Here is a 19,039-nt window from a genome sequence, read left to right on the forward strand (position 1 = left end):
TGTGGCATCACCCTCAAAAAAAACACCACAGCTCTAATACTAAGAAAGCCAAACCATGACACATTCTTTCAGTCAGACTAGGTTGATATTTGTTTGTGAAACATGTGATTCAGGAGGAAACACTGAAGGAATGAGCTAAGTCCTATGACTCATGGTCTTGTGGACAATGATTAGAGTACTATGTGGGTTGAAAATTTATTGTGATTAGCAAACTGTGTGATGTAATACACAGCAGTCTTAAGACACAGATTACCTGGAATTACTCTTACATGAATCCAGAGTCAAATCAGTTTATGTTCTGTCATTTGAACCTTGAATTTATGTAATCAGGTTCGGAGACTGTGTTATTTAACAGTTTAATGTGATTTTTTTTTTTGCCTCAGCTCTTTCCTCTGCATCTTTAAACCTTTCCTTCGCCTTCAACACCTTCAGACGTAACCTTTAAAACTCATGACCTGATCGGTGCAGAATACTGTATCTCTCTGTATGAAATGTCAAACATGTCTGCTGTTGTTGTTTTTGAAGGGGATTTGAGGATCATGGTACCTCCATTGTTAAGCTCTAGTAATTTCACCTGATGAAATGCGAGTGGATTTCATATCATGACTTATTTTTGTCATGAGGATTAAGTGTCACTTTGGTTTAGCATCAAGAAATGTGCGCTTTGCGTGCGTGCTTGTGCATGTGCTTTTTAGTGTCTTAGACAGTGGAATGAGAGGATGGCATTGCCTCGGGTGGGTGGCAGTGTTGTCATTCAGCCCTCTGATTTATGGGCACAGGCTCAGACAGTGGAGAGCAGCTGAGCTCTTGAAAGGCACCACAACAGACAGGAGAACAAAGTGTCATTGTTTTATTAGAAGGACCCCTTTTGTTCTGAAAGCACTTCTCAATAAAGAACCACCACTGTTTCATCATAGCTTTCATTAGCTTTGAATCATAACTTTAGTATTCAGGCTGTCATGATTAGCATAATGTCATAATTTGTAAGTCATTAGAACTGAATTCACTAAGCAATTACCATAATGATTTCACAGCACTATTGCATAATAACTTAATCTCAAATGAGGACGGGGCCTAGAGCCAAGCTAATAGGAGTTCCATCCGTCCCATTTGGGATTTCCAGCAACAAGCGTAATAAATGGTGAAAACATTCCAATGTTTTAATAAAAGCATGCTTTGTGTTGCCTTAAAAAGAGTAAACGGTTGCTTTGTGAGAGCAGAGGAGTTAATCAAACGAGAATGAGAATTTTCTAGTACATTAAAGGGTAGTTCTCATGAAATGCCTCGACTGATAACAAGTCTGGCTTCTATTCCTTTATGTCATGTGGCTTCAGTGTTGTCAAAACTTTAAAACTTCTTAAGTTGGGAAGCAGTAAATATTATATGCATTTTGCCACATGCACAAGTTGTGGCTAAAAATAGGCCATCACAAATGCACTACTATAAGAGCATCTGTAAATTGCTACAAATTACACGAGTGTGTTTCTATTTTCACTATATAATAGAGACTATATAGAGAGGGAGTAAATATGTGTTTGTTTTGGTCTTTTGCGTTTTTTTGACAAAAAAATATATATACAGTATATCACAAAGCCTTACTCTATATCTGATTTATCTACATCCATGCAGACACTAGTGCATAATTTGGGCTTTATTCTATTGTATAATAAATCAGATTGTGTAGGGCTACCATGTAAATCAGCTGTGTTCAGTCTGGCAGACAATTTCATTGTTAATACGCCCGTTGCCTTTTCATCCATGTTTTTTCCACATCCTTGTATCATCTGACTGGCTACTTGCACCATACACTGTATAAAATGTGAACACAGGCTGTTTTCGAAACGGCCTGCTTCATGCAACATACTACCTACTAATGTAGTAGGTAGTGGGTACTACTACGTTTGAATTTACTCTGTAATATGACTGTTCTGATCGATCTGTGTTGCAGTACGCTGGGCCAGACGTCACTGAATTTCAGGTTTAGGAATGTGGAAGTAAACAACGGATAAGCTGATAGAGAAACTGCTTCTTTAGCATCCACTTATGATTTAAAAAGTTAGGAAGTGGTTTATATGGCATTTAATAATTTTCACAGCACCTAAAAACTGAGTTACCCCCGTCAAAAAAAGAAGAGGAAAGAAAAAGCGGAATGAGTGCTGTGCATTGTGGGAAACAGTACGCAAGGCAGACGGGTCCGATGCATACTGTGACATTTTTCTGAATCAGTAGGCATCCGGGGAGTTTTGGCATACTGCAGATATTGCTCTTGTTCAAACACTACTTACTACATACTGAATTGTGACCAAATCAGTACGTACTGCTAGTATAGTAGGCCCGTTTGAAAACAGCCACAGTCTCAGTGATGTCACCCATTGGTTTCTGAAGAGGGGCTTTGAAGTCAAACGATGGCAGTCACCATATTGGAAATGCTGACACAACCTAATTTAGTGGTGAAGCTGAGGTGGGCCCTAATCCTTCTGGTAAAGAACAGCAACACACCCTCTTGTCGGTCAAATCAGTTGTGCTCCTAATGATGCAAATCTATGCATAACTTGTAGACCTAATGTCTTAATAAAGAATGAGTTTAAGAAGAACTCACAGATGTATAGTGTGTTTGGGGGTGACACATAAGTTATTCAGGTGAAACCTGTACCAGGCTGTAAACTTCTTTACCATATTCCTTTGCTTTTGGAGCAAACCTTAAGTGGCACTATCCAATCGAAAGGTCCATTATATCTTTCAGCCTTTCTTACCCAAATAGCATGATACATTGTTACCTATATTGGGCAAATTAACACCCACTTGAGTTCATAAAGTTGGAATGAACATTTTATGATGTGTACTGGCAACAGGCTACCATTCAGGATTGGTATAATGATGCCAATGGATACTGGAGAATTTCCCATAGCCAAACATTACTCAGAGGGGAGGGTTAATGTTATATCTATAGCTCTCTATCTTTGTCAGATTACGCATTATGTTTAGAAACAGGTACATATGTGGCATGTGACTCACCAGAGAAGACATCCAGGTAGGACATGGAGTTCTTCCTTCCATGTTTTGCTCTCCTGGAACCCAGCGTCCAGTAAGTCCCACTTGGGTGACCCTGTTCTTGGATCTCCGGCTCTGAGTATCTGGCCCCATTGCCCTGCCTTGCTCTAAGCTCATTCAGCTCTGTCAACCAGTCTGCAGACCCACCAAGAGGCCCACCAATGGAGCAGGACCTCTGCTTGTGCCTCCTAAAATGGTGGGCCCTGCTGGACTCCACTGAACCAGTGTCGGTTTTCCTGGGCACATTGGGGCTGGTAATTGGAGAGCCAATTGGGGAGGTGAGCTGCCTGGTGGTGGTCTTGACATAGGAGGGGTGGACTGGGGGGTAGAGTTTGACTGTGGAGGGGGAGGTGGAGGATGTCCGTCTAGAGTGGGAACCAGGGAGGATGTCAGGTGTTAGCTGGCTAAAAGACAAACTATTCTTCCTTCTTTGCAGGGACAGAAAGTCTTGTCTTCGGATTTCCTCTCCTTCCTCCCCTTCTCTCTCCATTGATAGGTCCATGCTGCTCACACTCTTGTGATAACCAATTGGTCCTGCTCCTGCCACCACAGGATCCAAACGAACACATGGCACACACATATTTCCTTGACCCTGCTCAGGACTCTCCAGGTCATCCTGGGGCTCCTCAGCGCTCTCATAAGAGGTGTTGGTGGTGGTTGTAGTTTCTGGGAAGCTATATGTGCTGTTTGTTTTAGGGAATACACTACCACTGCTTCTTTCTGTGTCTGGGGCTGATGATGATGGAGCACTCTCACTCAAAGAACCAGGACCAGAAGATTTCCTTGAAATGGGTATGTCACAAATTTCATTCTCGAATTTGTTGTTCTCTTCTTGAGGCACATGCTCACTGGCAACAGCTGAAGGAACAACTTCAGTTCCCAGATTAAAACTCTGCTGGGATGTTACCTTCTCAGAGGGTTCGTCAGTCCCAGAAGTTGACCTTTCAGCCACCATTTCCAATACCGTGTCACTGGCTTCACATTGGTCTCTAATGGCCTGCTGGATATCGGAGAGCAGGTCTTCATTTTCAGCGGCTGCTGAGTGAAAACTGTAGAGGTCAGCATCCGAGCCTGAACTTGTCTTCCTGCCATTTTTTTCCACCATAGATTGGTGACTGTCTGCGGTAAAGCGGCTTAGATCCCCCTCGACATCTGATAGCATGCCCAGCTCATCAGCTGATAGACTCGCCTCTGCTCCAAGCTTGAGCCCTGATTTACCCAAGTGTCCTGACCTGCCATCTTCCAGCATGTCATCCTTGGACAACCCTTTGGCCTTTGATAAACTCTTCCTGATCTTCATGCCAGAAAACACAGAACCCTTCGACTCCGACTTTGACTTCTTCTTGCCGCTGTTTTCCCCTCCTCCTTTGCTCGACTTACTGTGGGACTTTTTGGATTTCTTATCCACTTCTCTCTCATCAGCATCACCGTCACAGGCTGCATCCCCTGCTGCTCCACCATTTCCCCCTCCTTTTTTCTGCTTTGCCTCCTGGTTCCCCATGTTCCTGAGCAGACGAACACCCTTGGCTAACAGGCCATACTGCTGGGGTCGAGGTTGCTGAGCATGCTGGGCTTCCTCCGAGGCTGCAACTGATGCTTGTGGCTTGTCGGTCAGAGCCCTTTCAGAGCCGTCTAATCCTTGCTGTCTGCCCACCACAGTTAGAGGCAGCTGTGAGAATGATGCTGCCCCCCCCAGTGCCGCTGATGCTGATGATGAAAGTAGGAGGAGACTGGCACTGACAGCCGCGGGCTCACTACCACTCACCCCCCTCCTCCCCTGCTCAGGCTCGTTCACTCTCTGATCCTTCCTCTCTTTTTGCCCCTCCTTTCTATCCCCATCTGCTCTTGCATGCTCAGCCGTCTTGCATAACGGGCTGCTGTTGGAGCGAGCAAGGCGCTGATGCTCCGGAGTGCTCTGTCCTTGTCCATTTTCCACCGCAGGGGGAAGAAATTGTTGGGGATGCTGCTGCTCTAAAATAGACTGATGTTGCTGCAGTTGTTGATTCAGAAGTGAGTGCTGTTGTTTACGGAGGATGTTGGTGACGCTGCTCTTCCTCCTGCCTTTGAAAGTGGTGGTGAAGAAACTCTCTTTCAGAAAAGGCACCTGGGTCTCCACAGTCTTAATAGTCTGCATGCTGAGCACTGGGGCTTCATCCAAGGTGGAGATGATTGAGACAGGCTAAAGTAAAAGGAATAGACCAGGTACAAATCACATAATATTCATTTGTTATTTAAGATGAGCTTCACATTAGCAGATAATAGACAATCTGTTCTCAGGAGAGTCATGAGGCAAAAGTTCAACATAAGGGCTAGCTTATGCAAAAAGTCTTTGTCTCTTGTTGCCATACAATGTGTGTGTCATCACAGTCTTTTACTAATAACTTGCATGGCATGTTTTTTCACTTATTATGAACATATGTCTCCATTACCTGACATAATTATTTGGATTAACATGGTCAAAAAATGATTAATGTGACAGTATAACGTTGGCCCCAAGCGAAAAAAAAACACTGATTGGCATCAAAGCTGCATGTGAATCATAGGGAAACCACAAACACATAAAGGAGTCAATAAATAAACAAGGTCATCTTCAGAAAATCCAAAGACAACAAATCTACAGAAAAACAATCCGACAATTTTGATAGCGAACCTCTTTTTTCAAATGTTTTACAGCACACACTAAATTTAAAAGTTTCACATTCTATTATTTCTTTTTTTTTTTTTTTTACTAGGATGCTAGTTAAATGTTGATAAAAACAGAATTTGATGTTTATCAAATTATTCAAAGCCTATATTTAATTGATAATTAAAAAATAGTGCAAGGAAAACTCATCAAATGTTGAAACAGAAAAAAATGTACTGTTGTATGAAAAATATATGTTCATTTCAAATTTTAAGCCAGCAAAAAAAAACAAAAAAACCTTAACAAACATCTCCTCTTTATAAACATGATCATCAAATCATGAATGCTGCATCATCCACTCTAAAGAGAAGAGGGACCACCCGGCTTATGGTCAGAGTTCAGTTTAAAAGCCAGAATCCCTGATGGTATGGGCATGCATAAGTTGCATGGGTAGCTTACACATCTGGGAAGGCACCATTAATGCTGAACAATATATACAGGTTTTGGAGCAACATATTCTGCCACCCAGACAATATCTTTTTCAGGGGAGACCTTGCATAATCCAGCAAGAAGATGCTGGATCATCATGGCTCAGTAGTAGAAGAGTCTTGGTGCTTACCTGGCCAGCCTGCAGTCCTGACTTGTCACCTATTGAAATCATTTGCTGCATCATAACACAAAAACTACGACAAAGGAGACCCAGAAATGTTGAGCATCTAAAATCCTTTATCAGGTGAGAGTGGGTCAACTTTTCACTTTTAAAACTCTATAAACTGGTCTCCTCAGTTCCCAAACCTTCACAGGGTGTTATTAAAAGAAGAGTTGATTCCACAAAGCGGTAAACATCCCAACTGTTTTAAAATGTGTTGCTGGCATCAAATTCAAAATGAGCATATTTTTTTCATAAAATAACAATAAAATTGTTCAGTTTTAACATTTAATATGTTGTCTTTGCACTGAACTGATTAAGTTCATACAAAGGGTGAACAAATAATAAATTAATCTAGATATTAATTGGCAGACCAATCTAATTTATAATAATCATTTGTCTCGGCTCTTTAATACTTCCTCAGCAAATTTGACCTAGACTCAGATCTTACCGTATCACTGCTTCAACATTCTGTTTCACAATTTACAGATTGTACTTACTGATAATGAGATTAAATGTTCTTAAGTTGTTATTGTTAACTGTTATTTTCAGTTTCCACAATAAAAGGCACAGCACAGTGGCTTTATAGCAACAAATAATTTTCTCCTGAAGCTGACAGATTTCTCTGTTAATTTATGTTAAGGTTCAAATATATATTTTAAAAAATCTAACACTGAACATATCAGTGTCAAACATAGTCAAAAGTAAATGGTTCAAAGTAGCCATGCAATTAGGTAAGTAAAACCATCACTGTTAAAAACATATGGTGCATTTTTTAATTCCTTATCAAATTTGATTCCTTTTTTTCTTCTTGTATTCCTAATTACAAGAAGAAAATGCCACGTCACAAGTTTGTTAAAATTTTAACTGATCAAAGTTTCTTCTTCTTGAGCATTCAGAGCGTCTCAGTCTGTTCTTAGACAGGCAGAAACATACGGTAGCATGTAAGCACTTCATAACATGAGCCAAACTGGAAATAGTTTAGATCAACTCAAAAGTATATATTTACTGATTAACACTGTGGGTAAACCCTTCATTTAGATATTTTAAAGTAACAGCATACAGAAAAATGTACTTGCCTGACGGATGGAGTCTCCTCACTGGCTCAGCACTGACTGAGGAAAACAACACAAATGAGTGTTTGTCTTCTTCTATGAGCCACTCCTTAGCCATGGGTCACATGAAGTTGGTATTTTTCTCATCACATGTCTGGTTTTCTTGGCCATCTCCCATTAGCACCGTCTGAGACTCCTCTCTCACTAACTTCATTAGGCTTCAGCATGCAGAAGAGCTGAGCAGCAGTCAAAGACCACATTTGTTTTTATTGAGTTTCTGGTTACAATGAGACACTTGCTGCTAAAGCTGCTGCAGTTTCAGGAATCATAGTTGAATATTCATCAGGAAAAAAACTCCTTCATCATACAGGACATCAAGTATATCCATTTATGTAGCATTACAGTTTGTATACACCAGAGCTGTTAAATAGTCTACTTTCTTAATGTCCATTTTCTAGGGCTCTGGTGCACACCTGTGTCACTTTTAAACCCTCCCTCTAATCAGCTCAATGCATTTCAGCTGTGTCCTACCAATACATGCACTTACCAGACATGTCAGTGACCCCGTATGCAAATTTACAGCTGCAGGGTTTTGAAAGGAGCACTTACAGTATTATGTAGTTACAAAAAGAACATTAATATTTTATAGGATAAAGAAAACATTATATCACTCACTAGATTATGAGTCAATGTTTGGAAAACATTCAACATAGCTGGGAATGATCAGACTGATGGTAGATTAATAAACTCTACAGCTATATAAAGATCCAGTGGCCTGCTGAAGAATGTCATACTTATCAGAGGCCGTTGGTGGTCCCAAAACAATGAAATGTCTTGTAAAGTCTAGATAGTGTGACTGTTTTTCTATATTTCTTTCTTTGAGCAGAACACGCTGGAAAAATACCCCCAAATTTTGTAATTTTTTCAAGAAGCATACTCACATTCATGATAAAGGATAGGTAAACTGTACTGAGTTAATAGCAATTAATAGGTAGATGCTGAGTGTCATAGTTTTCAATTGAAAACAAGCCTTACTGAATATAAAGTATTGATGCAAAGCGGACAAACCTTGGATAAATGGGGATAACAATCAATTAAACTTGAATGAAAATAACATAATCTAGGCTTGCAACATAAAAGTAATAGATCATTTTATTCTTTGTTTTTATTTGTTTATTGACCTTAAATGTGAATATGATTGTCAAACTTTAAAATTGCATTTAGCAATCTTTTTTTCTTCCAATACTAAAAAAAAAAAAGCAAATTTTTAAATAGATACATAAAATGCCCTGGAGAACAATGAGTTCAAAGCAGGAAAATGTCCGTCGATGACAGACATATAATTCTAACTTTTCTTTTTTCAGCCTGTAAGTCATGCAATTATGTATGGTCATTGTACTCCAGAATATACAATCTACTCTTCACTATGGAAGTTGCCAAAAATGGAGCGCCGCCTGTAAGCTAGGTCAGGCAGACAACTGGAGCTGCGCTGATTCCTCCTGACACGTCATCATCCTCTCTATCAGCTGATCTCAACATCCTATTTAGGCTGCAAGTCTCCCTGTTTCTGCCTCTGCTTTGCCAGTGCTCCTGCTGTCCTGCTCAGTGCTGTGTGCAAACTTCATACCCACCTCCTCCCCAGGATCCACCTGTGGGCTCTGGGGGTTAGTCCTATCTCATTACCCCTAAATGTCTGCATTTAACCCTCCTGTTATGTTGCGGGTCAAATTGACCCTTTTTAAAGTCTATTTTAGGCAATATGTGCCTTCCAAACCAGCTAAATGCAGCATAGAAATCTGGGCAGCATGTGACAGAAGAGATGTCGTGTTAATTTATCAACATCACTTCATAAAAATAAAAAAATTCAAAATTTAAAATAAACAAAAATCAATTTCATGTAAAACTATTGTATCTATATTTAGGGCTTTCCAATGTATATTAAAACAGTTTAAACATTAATTTTAATGAAAAAACAACTGAGTTATCCTCATTGAACCATGATCTGTGAGAATTAAAGAACACCAATGGACTAAATCTTGAATTCAATGGTTAGTAATGGAGTTAAAAATTAGATTAAAAAAAACTGTGTATTGAGATTTGTTGGGGTTCTGACACTTTTGGATAATTGAATATGCCCCAGGGCAAATTGACCCAGGAATATTATTGCTGTTCCAGAGAAACGCACACAACAGGAGGGTTGAATAATCTACGAGGAGTAATGAGATTCGGAGCCCATACGCCAAACACAATACTGTATGCTGCAATACACTGTATCTTAAGTAAACGTGAGTTGTCTGACTGAAATAGTCATTAACTTTCTCAGCAGCTATTTTGAGATAAAGTTATGTACAAATGTTTCTAAAAATTAAACTTTCAAATTGAAATTGCAACTTGTTTTGGACTTACAAGATATATGTGCAGCAGCAAACAATCACTCTTAGATATAGAATACCACAATGTGCGTTACTAGTAAACTACAGAATTAATTTCTGCCTCCCTTTTGTTTGTATGTGGTGCAAACGTGCTGTTTCTTAAGGAAAGAAATCAGCATGAAACAGTAGTTCTGTAAAGAAAAAATAGGAACACAGGATGTTAAAATATTGTACCTTTAATTACTTTTTTGTCTTCATGTTGGTAAAATTAGATAGCGATACTGCACTGTAAAAGTTGGACTCACATCAATACAGCCTGGACAAAAGGTCTTGCTCAAGCCACTAGAGGCTGCCATTGCTCTACCAAAGATGGGTGGCCTTTTACAAAGAGTTCCTCAGATGTATCATTGGTAGAAATTCAAAAGGTATTTTAAAACACGCATCTTTATAAATGGACATATTTTCGTGTGCAATCAATCATTGTGTATCAAGTCAGAAATATCCAAATGTACACAAACAGAACATCATCATTGTATAATCATTACTCGTGACAGAGAACCGCAAGTACATTAAAAAAACACAACCAATGTACTTATTGTCTCCACCATAAAAACCACAACAACCACATTGAACACAACAGCAGTTCACTGACTGTGGTGCCACAAAAATATTCACAACTCAGCTCATCAGAAGAATAATTTTCAGACTGGCTCAAAATCTCAGGAATATCTAGAAAACCAAAGAGCACAAAAATAACAGATCTCTGTTGACTGAAAGTAAGGACACATTTTTAGAAGTTTTTTTTTTTAAATTCCATCAGACACAAGAAAGCTATATCCATGTAGAAAGGCAATTTACAGAAATTCTGATAAAAACGCATGCCAGTCAAGAGGATGGCATATCAAATTAGAACAACAAAGAAGCCTATGAAGAAAAACAAAAAAACAAAGGCTCTGTCTTGGCTTTCAATGACATATTACAGATACATAGTTCTGTCTGAAATGCAAAACCACTCTGCACATTACAGATCTAGCTACCCACAGAGCGAAATGATAAGAAATGTGAATCCCACACCCCCTGACAAAGATATCCTTTACCCCTTTGTCAATTGCACTTCAGTAATTCTCCTGCAAAGCATTTAAAAGCCCTTTTCTATTATTTCACACTCAGGTCATTTCCTCTCAACTGTACTTGTGTGAAATGGTACACAGTTCTTCAAGGACAGAGGGAAAGCTTTCATTTCTGGATTTTACCTCATACAATCTTCTACGCATACACAAGGCTTTGCTAAATGGATGCACAGAGACATGCCTTAAGACCACCACATAGGATTGCTGTGCTTAACATCTCAGCCTAGAAACACATCAAGGACTTCTAGGCAAATAAACTCCACACAAACATCAATAAGGTTGTCCTTCCTTGTCCTTATCCTATGTTTAATCTTTAAACTTCATGTTAACAACAATCCAAACTTTAAGTCTTTTACGTGGATTCCCGGGGAATCCTTTTGTGGAAGACCACCGACTGCCTCTGCTGGAACTGCTGCTTCCTCCTTTTCTTCTGATCCCAGCGACACATCAGTATCATCTTAAAAGTCGTACGGAAAGTCTTGTTGCACAGGGCGTAGCACATTGGGTTGACTGTGCTGTTAACGTAGCACAACCAGTACCCTACTGCCCACAGGGTCTCTGGTATGCACTCTTTACAGAAGGCGTTAATCAACACCATAATGTTGTAAGGTGTCCATGTGATGATGAAAGCAAAGAGGATGGCACTGAGAGTTTGAGCTGCCTTCTTCTCCTTCACTAAGGACATGCGCTTCCTCTTGGTGATCTGTGTCCGAGCTCGAGCGGCAAAACGCTTTGCCAGAGCTGCCTCTTTGAAAGACATTGGGACAGAGGGGGACTTCGTAGCAGTGCTGGTGGTGGTACTGTTGGTGGCAGTGGTAGTAGTTGTTTGGGGGTCATCCAGGGAGCCTTGGTTAGATTGGATGGTAGGCATTGATTGAATCTTGCGAGAGCAGAAGCGTTGGTGGTAGTTATTTTCTGTACTGTTTGCGCCATCATTTTCCAGGGTATCAGCAGAGGTGTTGGTGGTGAGAGTTGAGAGGCTGTCTCGGCTATATTCTGCTCCCCTGAGAGGATCCTCCTCTGAGGCTGCATCCAGATCCTCACATGATGTAAGTTGGGAGTTTACAGCAGCTTTTATGCCAGGCAGACTAAGAACAATGGAGAAAATGGCATGACTCTGAGAAATCATCTCTCTGCCCCCACATTCCTCATCATCTGAAGACCCAGATTGGTCCAGAGAGACCGCTGCATCATTGTTGTTCCAGCTATCACTGCTGCTCTGATCTGGATCTCGGTCCCCATGCCGGATACTACCAGGTCGCCAGGAACGTACACCAGGCCAGCAGTGGAAGCGACCAACCAGCTCCCGGCATGTGCTCCTTCGTCTTGACAATCTGGTCAGTTCATAGCTGCTGCAACTTCTAGAACTTCCTGTCTGGTGGACAAAACGGGCTCGATCTCCCGCACCGTTCCCACTTCTTCTTCCTATCCCACCACGACCGCCTGAACCCTGCAAGCCAGCTAACTCTTTGGAACGATTCTGGGTCTCCTTGTAAATACGCCAGTACAGAACACTCATTATCGTCACAGGCAAGTAGAAAGCCGCCATCGCTGTGCAGAAGGTTATTATGGGCTCCGTGAGGAACTGAATGTAGCACTGATTTGAGGGTACTGTCCTTTTTCCCTCAAAATACTGCCATAATAGGATGGCTGGAGCCCACAGAACAAGAGAAACAAACCAAGCCAGGCCGATCATGATCCCAGCTCGCTTTGTGGTCCGCTTGGCTCGGTAGGTCAAAGGCCTTGTGACCGAAAAATAGCGGTCGAAGCTGATGACCAGTAGGTTCATAACTGATGCATTGCTGGCCACATAGTCTATAGCTAACCAAAGGTCACAGGCCCAGTTACCCATGGCCCAGTATCCCATCACAAGATAGGTTGTGTAAAGGTTCATGGAGATGACCCCAATGATGAGGTCAGCCACAGCCAAGCTCAGCAGGAAGTAGTTATTAACCGTCTTTAGCTGTCGATTCACCTTGAAGGAAACCACCACCAGGATGTTGCCGATGATGGTCACCAGTGATAACATGCCAGTCAGCAAGACAATAAGAACAACCTGCCAAACATGATGGCCTCCCAAGGGATCCATGGCCGTTGGTCCGCTCCCATTTTGGGATTCTGGGGTCAGGTTTAAGAGTTTGCTGGTGGAAGAGGAATTATCATGGAAAGCAGACCAGGGGCCTCCTCCAGTTCCTCCTTGGTGGAGAGCATTGGATTGTGGGTAGGCTCCGGCTGCTGGGGTTGAGGTGTTTGCAGTCAGGAAGAGACCGGGGTCGGTGCTGTTTGAGCTCATTGTTATGTCCTGGCATATTCTACAGAGAGGACAGAAAGGAAGAAGAGGAGAGTAGGGAGGAGAGGAAGGGAGGAGGGAAGAGGGACTTGGCACAAGGGGAAAAAATAATGGGGTGGGGAGGATAGAGGGAAAGAGAGAAATGGAGAAAGGACACATGAGTACAAATACTTGACATTCCTCTCCTTATCCAGTAGGTGAGGCTAGAAACCTATTCTACACAGCAGAGTGTCTGAGAAGGAAAAGATGACAGAGTGTCATTTTTCTATCCTGTTAAACAATCACTCGCTACTCAATTTGTGGACCATCTGTATCCTCGCTGTAAATGCATTGCTAGCCACATAGAAAATTACAACATGACGTTTGAATCAACAAGGCTAGACAGCTGACACTTTCTGTGAGGGGGGGTGACTGCAGACACTTGTTCTTATGACACCAAACAAATTGCAAAGGCATGTCATTTACCTTTTATAAGTGTCGGGATTGCACCTTGAATAACATCCGACCATGGGCAAGGATGAATTTCACTTGTCAGATTAGTGGTCGGGGTGACATTTTGGTGGTCTTTATTCAAAATTTAGCCCTAGTGTAGGTGTCAGCTCAAGCTTTAGTCTGTCTGTCTGTCTGCCAGTTTTCATAGGTTTTCTGAGATGCGTTTTGTAGTTATACCACTTTGTTGATTTTTTTTTTCTAAAATTTGACCATGTCTGGATACAACACGTTCTTTCATTTAGCCAAGACTGAAAGAGGTCACTGAAAATGTTGCTGTCTAGAGCTAAGCTATCTCATGACGCACTAATATTGAGTATGAGCCTGCAAAAAAGTACAAAGAATGGAGAACAGAGAGGAGGCAAAAGACCTTGAAGGGTTTGTATTTATTTAGTATTCCATTTTGAGTACAGGGAGTTTTCCCGGTATCTTTTAGGGTTTGTTGATACATATATTCGGATCTCTAATTTAAGGATTCACCAAAGAAAAAGTAAAGATGAAAAAGAATTGTGGTCAGAGAACGCTAGCTGGAGACAAAACCTAACAATGAAACAGAGAGAAAATCACTCTGCAGGAGCTAGTACAAGCATGATCCCATAGTATGAGGTGCTGTTTGTTACTTGATTGGAGATCACTTCACGACAAACAACAAACAGAACATCCTGCTGTTTTTGTCAAAGCAGATCTTGATAATTGGATAATAACATTAGACACTGCCATTTTGGGAAACAGCATGTGTTATCCAATTCAAGTTGTGCTGTGCAATCATTACTAATTACTGAGGGGGTTTCATTTGCATGTATGTTTGGGTTTGTGTTGACACAGAAAAAGGCTGATAACTAATATAGTCAGGTGAGGAGCATAAAGATTTAAACGCACATAACTAGTTATTGTCATTTTGGGAATAATATGAAAAATACTGAACCATACTGACATGGATCTAGCTCAGTTTATGACATTCACATATAAACAAAAATAATGTTTCCTTCACAAGATCTGCCCTGACTAATGCCAGGATGTATTCTTAAAAATGCATTTCTCTGTTAGATAACAGTTTGGTGTCACCTCCAAATATGACAAAAACCGATTGATTAATTCTAAACCAACTATGTTTGAGAGGTCAAAGTGCAGCATAAGACCCTGGGCTTCCCTTTGATTGTAAAAAACACAGTGTTTTACCCTGAAGGTTTATGACAACAGTTTGTTTAAACTTGTCACTCTCCTGAGCCGGTTTATGTGAAAGGGTACAAACAATACCATGGATGAAAAGTACGAATATATTTCGGCCACTTCCACAAATGTACCCACAAATACAGGAGCTGACAAACACAAGTAAGCATAACAAGAGCAGGCCAAGAGTAACAGCAATTTCACAGAACATTGTTCCATCTCCCAGGCAAAGGTATTTTAGTGCACCTGTGTCTTTAGAGAATCTCAGACCTCCCACAGAGCTATCAAAGACCCCCAGTAGCTTGCGGCAGCTCATGGCAGTTTGTGACACCGAGCATGCCGCACACTGCTACAACTATTATCAGGAGGCTCCCTGCTGTCCCTACAGCGGACACTTATCTCTGCTTTCATGCAGTCACTTTCAGGTTACTTGATCAGGCGCTTAATTGAATCTTTAGCATTACATTTGTGTAGAAACATACAGTACAGGCTTATATACATTCATGTACATGGCGTTACCTGTCATGTTTAAATCATCCTTTATTTCTTCTTCTGTGGTGTTTTCTATAAATTCATCTTACCCTCTCATATCTCCACTTCTGTATGATTCCCCTATCGAGGAGAGTGTCATTCTTTGTCCTCATCCAACACCTTATTTCTTATACTCTTTTGTGTATATTACCCACAATGTTGTAGTGTCTGTCCGAACCTGCGTACTGTACTGATTTCATTTCAATGACACTGAGAAGAATTTGTTTGAGGAGTTGTTGCTGCTATCTCAAAGTTGCAGCGGACTAAGCTCCCTCACTTTATGTTTATTTAATGTTTGGGAGATGAAGAGGGCAGAAGAAATAACACAGTGGTTCTGTTTCACTATGAGTCAATCGGGTATGTATGGCACTATAATTGATTTTATTCAGTGCTTAACATTTCACCGCACCTGTCCTTTTGCATGATTCCCCTGGAGGTGAGGAGCTGTAGCTTGCAGCAGGGTTAACAGGGAGGTTCTTTTTCACGGTCCCAAACTCAGCGCTCGTATACTCTCAGGCATGTTCCTGGTAAATGTGTCAGTGTTTCTGGTTTGGTGCTGTCCCAGTGCCACATCGTCAGGTGGTTGATGGCTCTGATGTGGACTTTGCAATGCAAATCATGCACATTGTGTAAACCTGCATTTCTGCAAACTGAACTATGGGACTTACTCAGAGTTCACTGTGAAGTTTGTGACTTGAAGGATGTGATTGTTTGGCCCCTCACTAAATGTAATAAAATGATGGATTTTCAAGCAGTTTTCAAAAAAGGAAAAAAAAAAAAACTGCTAACAAAGCAAGTATGAAATAAGTTATTTTTCAGTTATTTTTCATTTAAATATTCACAGATGATTAAAATGAATGGCCTTTGGTCTTTTGTTAGTTTGCTTAAATATGTAAATGTATTGTAAAATACATACTTTTTCTGGAGATGGGAATTATTTTCTAACTATTTAATAAGGCATCTTATTTTCATGTCAACAGGTGATGTCATGAAAGTGTGTCCCATTCCTCATTTATATACCTGGATCCTGTATTAAAGGCCATCTCTTTGAGAGTCTATACTTAATAATGTAGGTGATGATGAGTCAAAAGCTGGAATTTACAGTTAAAAGCAAACTGACAACAAACTGTTAAAACAATGTCAGAAACACTGATTGGAGAAAATGAAGCTTCGCTTGTCATGTGTGCAGCCTGTCACACATACTGTATACGTCTATATATGTGCTGTTCATTCATGACTCCATTTTCCAGCACAAAATTGACCTACGCCACAGAAAAAATATTTACAGGACACACGGAACAGCTAAACGTCGCTGTAGCATCAGACTGCGTTGCTTAATGACCATACATTTACGCGTGCAGTCTTCTGAGAGTAGAAACTGGCTGCACAACAAAGGGAGAGGGTTGTTTGTTTCTTTTTTTTTTCAGATAAAAACTGTATGACAACATCCTTCTCCGTCGTGGGTGGCCTAGCTCGAGCTCTGATGACCAGCTCTTTTCCAGTGAATTCATTGCGGTGTTTCTCTCTCTCTCTCTCTCTCTGTCTTTCTCTCTCTCTCTCTCTCTCTCCTATAACACGTTGAGCACGCTATATCTTAAGTCTGACTCCCAGGCACGTAGGTTTGATGGTTTCAGATACAAAGAGAGATCAATACTCATTTACTGTGTTGCAACACAACGTGTTCACTGACATTTGGAGGCATTTGTCCCAGCAGGGTTGGACAGCACAATTCAAGTTGGGTCCAAGCAGGCATCTAAATGATTTGGAGCCTCATGCATGGCCATTTCAGGTTTCTATTTTCAGAAACTCATCTAGCACAGCAATGATACAGGCAGATGAAGTCCAGCAAGGATGAGTTATGTGATCAGGTGCTTTCAGGAAATGGTAAAGCTGCTGAAAAATTTGCAACGTGTTCACTCTCCCTTTTCATGTCACACCACACCCTCAGTTAAAGGACACTATTGTATGAGCATTATATGCAATAGGGAGGATAAAACAAAAGTCTCTGTGTTATAAAAGAAAGCAGAAGCTATATTTGGTCTCCCATTGCTCATGTAGTGCCTTGTAAATGTGCTCTTCAGTGCTGGGGCTGAGTGCAAAAACATATCCAGAGGCAGACAGGTATATTCAATCGGTTTACTATAATAAGGCATTATTGTAAAAAATGACTCGGCATAAGCAGCTTGAGCACAAGCAAAAGGCAACTTACAACAATGCCAACAACACGCAACCACAAACACAAAACAGACAAAAAAACACCAAACACTAAAAGGCTGGTAGAGAGGCAGTGAGAAGCTGATCAACAATGGGAGCTTCTGTAGAGTTGGCAGATAAAACAGTTTTCAGACACCAGCAATTCCAAGAGAGCAGCTACAGACTGGATGCACATATTCGGTCAAACCAACAGATGCAGGCAGTTGGCTTTGTGATTGCAATCATCAGCTGTGCAGGGTTTCACTGTCATACAGTGTGCAGATTGCAGCAGTATGGCAAGGGGACAGCATGTGCAGGAGGGAGGAAGAGCTGACAACTGACCATGTGTGAAAACAAACCTTTGTTTTTATCTAATGAACATGGTTGATTCAGAGGAACCAGAGCAGCTCAGGAAAGGCTCAAAGCTGAATGATGTGCTCGTCAGTGTTATAGGATAACAAGGACCTTAAGACATACTGTGCCTAATTAAGGTTGTATCTAAAGGTGTGAGGGTGATTGTTTCAGGTTGAAATGTTATCTGTCAAGCGATGTCACAACACACACCATCCTATCGAGTACTATGTTTCTGTCTATTGAATTAATGAGAACAAAAAATGACTTGATGTCTAATAATTAATCCAGGTGAAATGTGAATTTTAAAACATTTCTTATAGAAGGGCCCTGATTATTTTCAGAAATGAAACCACCTCAGAGACACCTTGTGAAGGACATGGCAGCATCGTACTTCCTGCCATAATAGAGATGCATGAGATGTAGATAATCATTTGCCAATAAAGGAAATATGCTATTAACTTTTATTACTCCAATACTATATTTTTATCTAATAAAAACAAACAATACAAGTTGCTTACATATACTTATTTGCAAGCCTCTGACAGTGGGTGTGAAAGAACAAGCTCAGCTGCAATAAACTGACAGGAGATTAAAAATGCTGTCACTCTTGTGTATGTTTTTCACCATTTCAGAAGAGGATAACGTTTTAATTGCAACTTGCAAAACACATGCTGCAAGTAGCAGCTTCAGATTCAAATTCATATTGTACGTCAGTACAAATAACCATAAAACATATCTGCCATAACCATAATATGTCTTTGATTAGCTTCATTAGAATAATATAGAATCTCTGAGAATCGATTGTCCTTAAATTAAGTAGAAGAGATGACTCGCTATCAAATAGTTGGATTGACAGAAAGCCAAAAAAAACTGGATCTTAAAATACCTAAACTTTAAATTAGATAAACTTTGTCTAAGCTGTTTTCAAATATTGACAAGCTGCCTGCTGGAACCGAGGGAGAATACTGACATGACTGGAAACTGTTGTAAACAAGAAATGCTTATTTTAGATGGATGACAATTCTTTTCAGACTTACACATGGTAGTTTGGTTTCACTTTTCACTTTCTTAAAACCCTGTAAAATCTGCATGAAGACAAATAAGACATTTCTTAATATTTATGATGATGTTA

General features: G+C 40.6%; 2 protein-coding genes across 4 annotated transcripts in view; both read right to left on the reverse strand.

The window, feature by feature from the left end:
• The window catches only part of LOC117811785 (formin-2), a 56,295-nt gene extending 48,477 nt beyond the window's left edge, over positions 1-7,818 (reverse strand). The window contains exons 1-2 of the mRNA XM_034682255.1: positions 7,403-7,818; positions 3,016-5,230 (exon numbers count right to left, since the gene is read on the reverse strand). Of these exons, the coding sequence (XP_034538146.1) occupies positions 3,016-5,185 (2,170 nt within the window). The 5' untranslated portion in view covers positions 5,186-5,230; positions 7,403-7,818. The remainder of the gene's footprint in view (positions 1-3,015; positions 5,231-7,402) is intronic.
• Positions 7,819-9,970: 2,152 nt separating this feature from the next.
• chrm3a (cholinergic receptor, muscarinic 3a) overlaps positions 9,971-19,039 on the reverse strand; it is a 140,887-nt gene continuing 131,818 nt past the window's right edge. For all 3 annotated transcript variants that reach the window (XM_034681074.1, XM_034681073.1, XM_034681075.1), the window contains one exon: positions 9,971-13,192. In XM_034681074.1, coding sequence (XP_034536965.1) covers positions 11,233-13,173 — 1,941 coding nt within the window. In that variant the 5' untranslated portion in view covers positions 13,174-13,192 and the 3' untranslated portion in view covers positions 9,971-11,232. The remainder of the gene's footprint in view (positions 13,193-19,039) is intronic.

This window comes from Notolabrus celidotus, chromosome 4, assembly GCF_009762535.1.
Source record: "Notolabrus celidotus isolate fNotCel1 chromosome 4, fNotCel1.pri, whole genome shotgun sequence".
Classification (NCBI taxonomy): Eukaryota; Metazoa; Chordata; class Actinopteri; order Labriformes; family Labridae; genus Notolabrus; species Notolabrus celidotus.